General features: G+C 36.2%; 1 protein-coding gene across 1 annotated transcript in view; it reads right to left on the bottom strand.

Annotated features, from left to right (window-relative positions):
- The window catches only part of Tbc1d8b (TBC1 domain family member 8B), an 84,244-nt gene that overhangs the window by 22,597 nt on the left and 50,161 nt on the right, over positions 1–11,486 (bottom strand). Inside the window, exons 8-10 of the mRNA XM_019206061.2 lie at positions 3,643–3,792; positions 2,949–3,099; positions 1,593–1,807 (exon numbers count right to left, since the gene is read on the bottom strand). Of these exons, the coding sequence (XP_019061606.1) occupies positions 1,593–1,807; positions 2,949–3,099; positions 3,643–3,792 (516 nt within the window). The remainder of the gene's footprint in view (positions 1–1,592; positions 1,808–2,948; positions 3,100–3,642; positions 3,793–11,486) is intronic.

Below are 11,486 nucleotides of genomic sequence, written 5' to 3'. Positions count from 1 at the left end.
ACAGGGTCTCCCTCTGTAGTTGAGACTGACCTGGAACTCACTATGTAGCCCAGGCTGGTCTCAAACTCACAGCGATCCTCCTGCCTCAGCCTCCTGAGTGCTGGGATTACAGGCATATGCCACCACGCCTGTCATGGCAGGCTTATTTTCATCTGAATGGTATTACTTATTTGTTACCTTAACCCAGAATAAGTTTCTTCCTGTTCTCCATATTTATAAATTTGTTCTCAGGTTTTAGAAGTCAAAATCATGTGATAGCTACTTTGAAATTATCTTTAAACTAATATCACAGGCTCTGAGAGTATAAATTAAGGGTTTTTTCCCCCCCTGGTTCTGGGGATTCAACTGAGGATATCGTGCATGCTAGGCAAGTGATCTGCCACTGATTTACAACCCCCGCTGAGAGTAAAATTTTGGGGGAAATGTAGTGTGTCTTCATTTAAGAGAGGCTAAAATCATTCAGATGGTTCATTCACTTAAACTGTTTTTCCCCCAAATTCTCTAGGGCTGGGGATATAGCAGAGTGGGACAATGCTTGCCTAGCATTCATGAAGCCCTAGGTTTGATCCCCAGCACCACAGGAAAAAAATCTCTATTGATAAGTTTCAATTGATAGGGAGTGTAGATATGTAATCCTTAATGGGTGCCTAGACTATTAGAAAAGAATGTGTGGCAGAGAGTGCTACCTATCCACCATAATCCAATTTCCCCTTCTTTCACAGTAGCTGGGTACAACTCTGCTCAGTTCATAGTACATTTTGTAAACTTCCTTGTGAAGAGGTGTGCCCATGTGATGAAGACCTTCCAATAGAATTTGGGTAAAGTGATGCATGCCCCTTCCAGGTCTAGCCTGTAAAATCATCAACAATTTTTTATTCATTCTCTCTACCTCTCCCTGTATTTAGTAATGCAATGAAAAAGTACCTTGGAAGCCTTACTTTGAATATGACAGAGTCTACTCTCAGCCCATAGCCTAAATCCTGAAGAATCTCATAGAGAACAGTCTACTCACCAAAATAATCACTTTCTTTATTTTGTTTCAGTTACTTTCTCTTTGTGTTTGTGTTAGCAGTCTAGCCTACTTAATCACACATTATACGCCTAGAGGATTTTTTTCACCAATGATTCCTCCACTGCCAACAAAATAAAATCTAAACTCCCAACCTACCTCAATCTATCTTATTGTTTTCTCCGACTACTTTGCTTTACTCACCTTGCACTGTACTGTACAGAACATGGTTCTATACACATTCCCCATGTACTTCTATCTGTGCTGGATCATACTGATTATTTCACTTAGAATGTTCTTTTATTTCATCTCTGTATGTCCAAAAAAATCATCTTTTCCAGAACAGGAATTAAAAAAAATTTATACACACACACACACACACACACACACACACGTTAAATGAAAAAGAAAATTCATTGACATTTCAATTCTATGTATGCCTACTGCCATCCTACTTACATTAATAATAATTATTATCATCCTTACCCCAACCCCTGCCCTTATAATTTCAAAATTAGTAGAGCTAGATTTGATGTGCTTTTATTATTTGAACCATGCACACAGGCTTATAGCAAAGTCATACCTGGCAGTATCCAATTTTGGGATTTCTATATGCATAAGCAGTGAGTACCCGCCTCAGAGCAGATATGCCAGTGTCACTCTGAAATGCAGGGTGCTCAGGGAGGGAGCGACGCAAATCACGTTCAATTTCTTCAGTAGCCAAGTTGCAGGTCCCTAAGGACTTTTCAACCATTTCAGCATAATAACCAGGATTAGTAGCCATGTCATTAACAGCACCTGTGGAGATGTTTGCATTCACATACAAAGAGAGAAGTATAATAAAACTATGATTTGCACACAGTAGCATATTTTCATATATATGAACAATTGGATTTCATCACCTTGAAATTTAGCTTTGTGCTCAAATAATATCTGAGCACAAAAATAAAAGAAATTAAAGAAAAGAAACATGTTTACACTAGCATCTATTTAATGTCAAGCGAATATTATGTAACAACAGGCTGGGGTTTAGCTCTGTGGGCTACACTGGCCTGGCAAGCCCAAGGTTCTGATTTCATTTCCTGGTACTGGAAAAAAAAATTATGTAAAAGAACAACATTTTGATATTTTTCCCTTTAACTCTCTCCTTTGACACCAGAGAGATTTTCCCCAATTAGACATAATTTGCGTAGTAAAGTAATCATATATAAGTAAGTACACATAACTACATACCTTGTTCTCTTTGACTAGTCTAACTCATGGTGAGCAAGACTTTTTTCTGCCATCTTTGTAATTCTTTAACTTTAGCTTAGTATATAATTCATTTATTTACTTTTCATAAAGTTTATAGGGACATTTTAGGTATAGGTATACAATACAGTTACATTCATCATTGGGATCTTGTACCTTTACATGATGTATCTTGGTTTTTATTTTTTCCCCATTCCCCTGTCCTCCCTTCACCCCTTCTGTATATAATTCTTATAAGAGGCATAATTAATATTTGCTAAATGAATAAAGTGAATAAATTTAAAACAGACATTCCTCATTAAATCACCAAGTTACATTCCTAGGTCCTTAAATGAATGGGTCACTAAATGAGGAATTGTATATAGTATGTACATTACAACGTTCAGAAGAATAAATGGTCAAAGGAAACTCCAACTTGTTGACTTTGCTTTTACTTGCATAACTGTTACATGCAAATCTGTAATATATATCAGAACATAACACTACAGTAGTGTACAGTACAATCAGCAAAAATTACAGAACTGTATAAACAAGGTGTTCTATACAAAAAGAGACACTGAGGGTCTATAAACAAGATGTACAAATTGTACCCAAAAAAGGGGATAGGTTGTAAGTCCAAAGAATAGCATGCCTTGGCCATAAATTCAGTCATTAAACAGGGAGGTTGTTAAATGAGGACTATCTGTACCTGAAAAAAGCATCCAGAGCTCTCCTCTTAAGGTCTCTGGAATCCCTCTCACAACCAGGTCTCGAGTCTTTTTGGTCCGAAACATGGTAACACCACGCCCACACTCTGAAAACAGAATGTTCCATGACTGTTCCTTCATCTTTTCTTTCAACTGTAAGAGAAAAATCAAATCAACTAAACACAGTAAGAAATTAACATCTTTAAAACAGTTTGCCCACCTTGTTTGCTATGAAACAACATCTATGGAAAACAAGAACCTAGAAAATAAAAATCAGTTTTAACACAGAAATCAATACTGCACTTTTGTCTTCCTCAAAATCTTTTAAATTATGCGAGTCTAGCAGCTCTAATTTACTATCTTGAATCTTAAAGTCATATAAAAATGGCAAAGTATTATACTTAATAGGCAAAGCTTTTACTCTTATTTTTCCCAAATCAGCTACATTTCTGCATAGATTATTAGAAATCTATACAAATTAAACCCAACATCAACTTTCATCTTTTATTTTCATTCTTGATAACAGCCCTTGTGTATTATGGAAACAAACAAGGCACATGGTAGTACAGTACTTTCTGAAAAACCTTTTCATACCTCAAAGAAAAGAGTTTTTAGTTCTGGTACCTTTTACTCTGCAACAAGATTCTTTTTAATCAACTGTTCCAGTCTATAGGTATAAGTATTTTATTTTCCTACCATTTTAGAATTAAGAGTCTCCAAATTTTGAGGGTGAAATACTGTCATTAAGGCTTCTGTGCTCACAGTTTTGCTGCATTCTTTTTGACATGTCAAAGATTGTACCTCAAAATTTTCAGATGGACCTGTAGAATCAGAAGTAATAGCAACCTGAAAAGAAAGTCAGAATGTAACTGTCCCAAAGGCATGCTTGAAAGTTTCTATAAGAAAAAATGTTAATATTTTATCTGGCATTTATAAGTGACAATCTGTATACATATTAAACATTAAGGCAATGTCTTCAAAAGACCTTATTTTCCTGTCAAACTGACTTCTGGAATAGAATTTAAGTGAGCCTACTCCTCAGTGAAAGGAACAAAATACTGCAAAACCATTTAAATAATTTCAGAACATCAGAAATTAACCAAAGGCACAGAATGGACTGAAAAGTAACTATTCAAGAGAAACTAATGAAGGGGAAGGGGCTCAGTGGTAGAGCCCGTTCTAGCATGTGGGAGTCCTTGGGTTTGATCCCTAGCGCTGCATTTAAAAAAAGAGAAAAACTAATGAACCTCAGTAAGAACATCATTCTTTCAGGTTTTAGAATTTTTTTTTGTACCAGGGATAGAACTCAGGTCCTTGCACTTGCGAGGCAGGCGGCTCACTGAGCTAAATCCCCCGCCCTCTTTCAGGTTTTAACTTGAGGCTATTCCTATTCTCTCTTCCTCACAAACTCAAAAGTGTGGCAGCCATGAAAGCAAGCAGCATGACAGCCTGAGGATCTTACGAAGTTTCATTAAAAAACCCCCATCCAACAGAACACAGACAATATTTGTAGCAAATTAGCAGCTTCCTGGACAATGTCTACTCCCAAGGTGTTATAATTTGATTATATTTACAGTTCAGCTTAATGAAAAAAGCCCTGTTCTTAGGGCACTACAGAAAACAATAGCAATCTGCTTGTAAGATCACAGCTGCCTAAGGTTGTGATTTCAATCAGGGCAAACAAAGGCCTGGATACAAATTGAAAAGAAAGACATGAAGAACCAAATGACCACATGAAACTTTAAAAGGTTCCAAGATACTCTTGTGTATCCAGAAGTATGCAGATATGTACAGCATTGTGAGTAGTCCAAGGAAAGAAATAGAACAGGAGACCTCAGTTTCTCCATTCTCACTGTATCTGAAAGCAGGAAATGGAAGGTAAGGCTGATTTGTAAAGTGCCTGAAATTTGAGTCATAGCTTCACACAAAGATCTCCTTTGAAAAAAGGGAGAAGACTTACTGGTGTAAGGGACTTTAGATCACTAAATTATACTGACTTAGAAGAAGGTGATTTAGAAGAAGGTGATCCCAGGAAGGCAGGCTTAAAAAAATAGCAAGAAATTTATAAGAAAAAGCAACCAACAGAAAATGTCCCCTAGGGAAATAGTTGGAATTAATAAATAACAAATATTAAGCAGCTACTATAAATATATTCAAAGATATAAAGAAACTATGTTACAATAGTTAAAATAAATAGCATTGACAACATCAAATTTCCTTGAGGATGAGAAGTAAAAACTCATACTCATTTCTGCTGGGAATGCAAAATGGTACAAATATTCTGGAAGATGGTTTGGCAGTTTCTCATAAGGTTAAACATTGTCTTACCATATGATCCAGTAATTTTGCTCCTAGTTATGTACCCAAATGAGTCGAAAACTTACAACCAGACAAAAACGTGCAAATGGCTATTTATAGAAGCTTTATTCATTAATTGTCCAAATTGGAAGCAACCAAGGTGTCCTTCACTAGGTGGATGGACAAATAGTGTTGTACATCCACAAATAATGGAATGCAGACCCATAATCCTACCTACTAGGGAGGCTGAAGCAGGCTATCCTGGGAAATTCAGTGAGAAACTATCTCAAAATAAAAAAGCTGGGGGATGTTGCTCTGGTAGAGTGCTCACCGGTATATACCCTGAGTTCAATCCCTAGCACCAATCACATGAGTGCCTGTGCACATGTGCATGTACATGCACGTATATACACACACACACATACACCCAAAGAAAGAAATGCGCTATTAAACCACACAGAGAAAAGATATGGATGAACCTTAAATGCATATTGCTAAGTGAAAGAAGTCTGAAAAGGCTAAATATAAATCAAATTATATAACATTTTAGAAAAATAAAATTATAGAGATATTAAGATCAGTTGCTTCCAGGGGTTTGAGGGAAGGATTAACAGGTATAACACAGGAGCTATTTAAGGCAGGGATACTATTCTATATGATACTTTAAAGGGAGACACATGACAGTATAAACTTGAAAAATCCCATACAAGTATACAGTGAAAGAATGAACCCTAATGTAAATTATGGGCTACAGTCAATATTAATGTACTGACACTGGTTCATCAATTGTTAAATGCAAGAAGTTAATATGGATACTCTGTATTTTTTGTTCAAGTATTTTATAAACTCCAAATTGCTCTAAGGAATAAAGTCTTACCTGGGTATGGTAGTGCATGCCTGGGAGGCCAGCAAGTTTGAGACCAGCCTGCGCAACATAGTGACTTAGTAAGACTATCTCAAAATTTAAGGAGTGGGGATGGGAGGGATGGAGGGAGTAGGAGAGAGGAGAGAGAGGAAGGGGAAGAGGAGAGGAGAGAGGGGAGGGGAGGGGAGGGAAGAAGAGATGAGAAGAGAAAAGAGAAGAGAAGAGAAGAAGACTGACAACACCTCACAAGTGTGAGGCTCTGAGTTTGATTCCTGATACCAAAAAAGAAAAATGAAAGACAGACAGACAGACAGGTAGGCAGGCAGGCAAGCAAGCAGGTTGGCTGGGGATATAGCTCTGTATAAAGACCCCAAGTTCAATCCCTAGTACCACACCAAAAATGAGAAATAAAATTTATTAATTAAAAGTAATAACTATATCCTATCAAATAGAAAATATCAGTAAAAAAGAAAATGCAAAAAAGTATCAAGTAAAAATTCTGGAGTTGAAAAGTATAATAACTAAAATGAAAGATTTACTTATTTGAGCTGGCAAAAGGAAGAGTCAGCATTCTTGAAAATTAGTCAGGAGAGATTATTCAGAGGTATGCTTTTTGTAAAAATAATGAAGAAAAATAAATAGGACCTTAGAGCCTTGTAGGAACCATTAAACATAATGATATATGCATAAGAGAAGCCATAGAAGGAAAGAAGATAGGGAAGAAATGATATTTGAAAAAATGATGTCTAAAAGCTCCTCAAATTTCATGAAATATGAATCAAGAAATCTCAACCAAGAGACTCAATGAACTCCAAGTAGAATAAATTTAAAGACATTAATACTTCGACACACCATAATCAAGCTGACATAACTCAAAGACACAGCATTTTGAAATCAACAAAAGAAAAGGCAACTTAGTAAAAAAGATTGTCAATAAGATCAACAATGAACTTCTCACCAGAAACCATGGAGGGCAGAAGACTGTAAGCTTACATATTCAAAATGTTGAAGAAAAACACAATCAACCAGTGATTTCACATCCAGCAAAATTATATTTCAAAAATAAAAGCTAAGGGCCGGGGATTTAGCTCAGCGGTTCCACCACCTGCCTTGCAAGCGCAAGGATCCAAGTTCTACCCCTGGTACCAAAAAACAAAACAAAACAAAAAAATCTAAAACTATATGAAGTATGTTCAAAAGCATTATTTATTGAAGAAGTACAAATTGAAATCACAAAGACATATCAAATCACACATTCATCAAAATGGCTAAGTGAAAACAGTATACAATGAAAAATGTTAAGGTTGTGGAAAAAAAAAAACAGGAAACCTGTACATCACTGGAGGATATATAGCCTAGTTTCTTGGAATGTCAAACATAATTTGTCATGATTCAATAATCTACCTTTATATATTTAACCAAGAAAAATGACGGGCATGGTGGTACATGCCTGTAATTCTAGCACTTGGGAGGCTGAGGCAGGAGAATTGCTGCAAGTTCAAGGTCAACCTGGGCTACATACTGAGTTCAAGGACAGCGAGAACTATATAGCGAGACCTTGTCAAAAAAGAAAAAAGAGAGAAAAAGAAAAAGAAAAATGAAAACATTTCTACACAAGGATTTTTGCATACATGTCTCAGCAGCAGCATTAATCAAATTACAAGAAGATAGAAACTGTTTAATGTCTATCAACTGACAGATGTATAAACAAAATATAGTTGGGCTAGGAATTTAGCTCAGTGGTTCTGCTGCCTGCCTTGCAAGTGCAGGGTCCCAAGTTCAATCCTCTGTACAACAACAACAACAAAAATCTACCCATACAAAAGAATACCTACTTGGCAATATAAAGAGATGAACAATGATGCATTCTACGACCTCAAAACTATGATGCATTCATGAAGCTGAAAAGCATTCTGATCAATGAAAACAAGTTACAACAGATGACATAATATGCAATTCCATTTACATAAAACATTCACATGAATCAAATCTATAGAGGCAAAAGGCAGATTAGTTAATTTTTAGGACTGTGGGATGGGAGGACACAGACTAACATTAAATGTCTACGAGGCACCTTGTTGGGGGGGTTTAAAATACTCTAAAATTGATTTATGATGGTTGTACAATTAGATACATTTATTTAAAAAATCTCTGAATTGTATACTTCAAAAAGATAAACATAAATAAAATGTAAAATATTCCCTAATAGATATTTTAAATATAAGAGATACCAAAAATATTTCCTATATATAATAAGCAATCTTTCATTTCACAGCATTAAAACATCTAATGAGTATACACTATGTTCTACACATCACACTAGATGTATAAAAGCTGAAAAAAAAAACCTAATAGTTTACTAGGAAAGAGAGAAGTAATATAAATGACTATAGTACACTGTCATAAGTGGTATAATAGAGATATGCAACAATTATAGTGGTATCAACTTTTATTCAATAGAGATGGTTGAGTGTTGTCAGGTTTCACAAAAATATGCTTGAAATGGATCTTTAAGGATGAGCAAGCATTTTTCAGGTAAAACAAATGGAGAAAGAACATTCTAATAGAGGAAAAAACATATACAAATAGGTATGCACATAATGACAATATTGGAGGAACTAAAAATAGTTCAGAATGACCAATGCAGTATACGTACATGTACAGTATATGCAGAGGATGATTTAGTTGAAGATCAATGATAAAAATGTTAAATAGGAAAGTAAAATGATCATATTTACATTTTAGAAAGAACATTCTAGAGATAATGTAGGAAATGGGCTGCAGGGAAGTAGGATTGGAGACCTTTCAGACACTCATGATGAAGGTCTAAAATAAAATGAAAGGTTCATCATTTCTAATCTAAAAACCTCCAAAATCTGACATGTTTTGAGGCCATAAGTGTAAATCTACATGGTAGATCACAGTCAAAATGTAGCTGCTCTAAAATATTTGCATAAATCAATAAATATAATACACCATAGTAACAGAACCAAGAACAAACACCACATCATCATTTCAATAGATATATAAAAATCGTTTGACAGAAACCTAAAAGAAAATGGAATAGAAGGTCTTTATCTCAATCCGATAAAACCATCTGTGACAAACCAATAGCCAATATCATACTAAATGCACAAAAACTAAAATCAGGAACAAGCCAAAGATGGCCACTATCACCACTCCTGTTCAATATAATTACAGAAACATTAACAAGAGCAATTAAACAAGAGAAAGAAAGACCTTTACAGTGAAAACTACAGCATTCTGAAAGGAGATCAAAGACAGTATCAGAAAATGGAAAGATATTCCCATTCTTGAATAGGCAGAACCAATATCGTGAAAAGGGCTATACTTCCGAAACTTATAAATCTGAGCAACAAAGGCCAGGAAGAAGGCACCACAATCCCCAATATGAAGTTATACTACAAAGCTACCATGATAAAAACAGCATGGTATTTACTGGCAAAAGAATCAGATGTGGAACAGAATAGAAGATGAAGAAACAATTCCAAGCACACTCAGCTATCTTATCATTGACAAAGGGGTCAAACACCTTCAATGGAAGAAAGTCTCTTTAATAAATAATGCTGGGAAAATGGGTTTTCCACATGCTTTACATTATCTCTCACCATGCACTAAAATTGAAATGGATAATAAGTCTAAATATTAGAACAAACACACTCCACTGAGCTCTACTGAATAGGTAAAACTCTTGAAGACATAGGTGTAGGCAAAGACTTTATGAACAAAACCTTGACCACACAGGAAATATTACAAAGAATCAACAACTGGGATCCCATCATATTAAAAAGCTTTTGCATAGCAAAAGAAACTACTGACAGAGTAAAGAGACAACCCAGAGAATGGGAAAAATTTTTTACTAGCTATTCATCAAAGGACTAACATCTAGAATATATGAAGAAATATATACACCCAATATAAAAATGGGCATTTGAAATGAATAGAAACTTCTGAGATGAAGAGATATAACCAAAAAATAAATATATGAAAAAATGTTCAACATCACTGGTCATTTGAGAAATGCAAATTAAAACAACACAGGTTCAATCTCATTCCAGAAAGAATGGCTATCATCAAGAAATCAACCAGTAACAAATGCTGGCAAGGTTGTGGGGAAAAAAGAACCATTCTTTCACTGTTGGTGGGAGTGTAAATTGGTACAGTCACTATGGGAATCAGTATGGAGATTTTCTGAAAATACTAAAACTAGAGATTCCATTTGACCCAGCTATTCCCCTTCTAGTTATTTTCCCCAAAGAGTTAAAAGCATCATACCATAGTGATATATGTACACCCATGTTTATAGCAGCACAATTTATAACAGCTAAATCTTGGAAACAGCCCTTATTCCTATCAATGGATGAATGGATAAAGAAAACATGGTTTTTATATACAGCAGAGCACTACTCTGCCATTAAGAAGGATAAACTTGAGACATTTTTAGGTAAATGGATACACCTTGATCCCATAATTTTAAGTGAAATAGGAGACTTCCAGGAAAATGGCAGAGTGGAGAGCAGCAGAGAAAGAGCCTCTCCAAGATGTGGTGCCCTGACACTAGAATAGAGTGGTGCAGGGAGGAGAAGAGAGAAGTTTGTCCATGGGAACCAGGAAGGATCTGAGGCAAGAAATGAAGTTCACTGGGAAAGTGAAGAGAGAGACTAATGAAGAGGAAGGAGGTAACAAGCAGTGCTCCATTCTAGAGCCCTGCCACTCAGAGAGGGAATGGTGGGCCAAATCTGCAGAGGAATGGTGACACTGGTGACCCCAGAGGCCTCTATGGAATAACATAGCAGTGAAATGGAGAAGTGGATGCACATGACTGCAGTGGCTGGTGAGTTATCTAGGTTCAGATGTCACCCAGGAGAGGGCAATTGACTGGTAGTCATCTTGGAGAGTGGCCAACTGAGCCCAGAACTCAGAACAGCTGCAGCTGGACTCCATGAAGTAGCTCCAAGTACCTTGGTGTAGGTGCTGAGTTCAAGTCAGTGGGAGGCAAGGTAGTAGAGTTCAAGCCAGCAAGAGACACATAACTGCTGTAGGGTCAAGGAATCTGGTTCAAGCTTCATAACCAGAATCTGGCCTAAACTTCAGAGGAACTAAAGGGGCAGGCTGACTGGGATTATTTACAGCCCCACCATGAAGCTGTGGCTGGTTTGCTGGGATTAATCAATTCAGTTCTGGACTCTGTTTTCCTGTGCTGCCTACCAGTGACAGCAGAAACACACTTTGAATTGGACATTTTGGGGTTTTTTTGTTTTCTTTTTTTCCTCCTCCTGGTTCTTGTTTTATTTTTTCTTGATTGTCTGAACATGGTGTCTACTTTTTTTTGTTGTTGTTGTTCTGTTCTGTTCTT

Source organism: Fukomys damarensis, unplaced genomic scaffold (assembly GCF_012274545.1).
Source record: "Fukomys damarensis isolate Sample0158 unplaced genomic scaffold, DMR_v1.0_HiC HiC_scaffold_39, whole genome shotgun sequence".
NCBI classification, from domain to species: Eukaryota; Metazoa; Chordata; class Mammalia; order Rodentia; family Bathyergidae; genus Fukomys; species Fukomys damarensis.
Note: the sequence above shows the minus strand (reverse complement) of the source record. Positions and strands in the feature narration are given on the sequence as shown.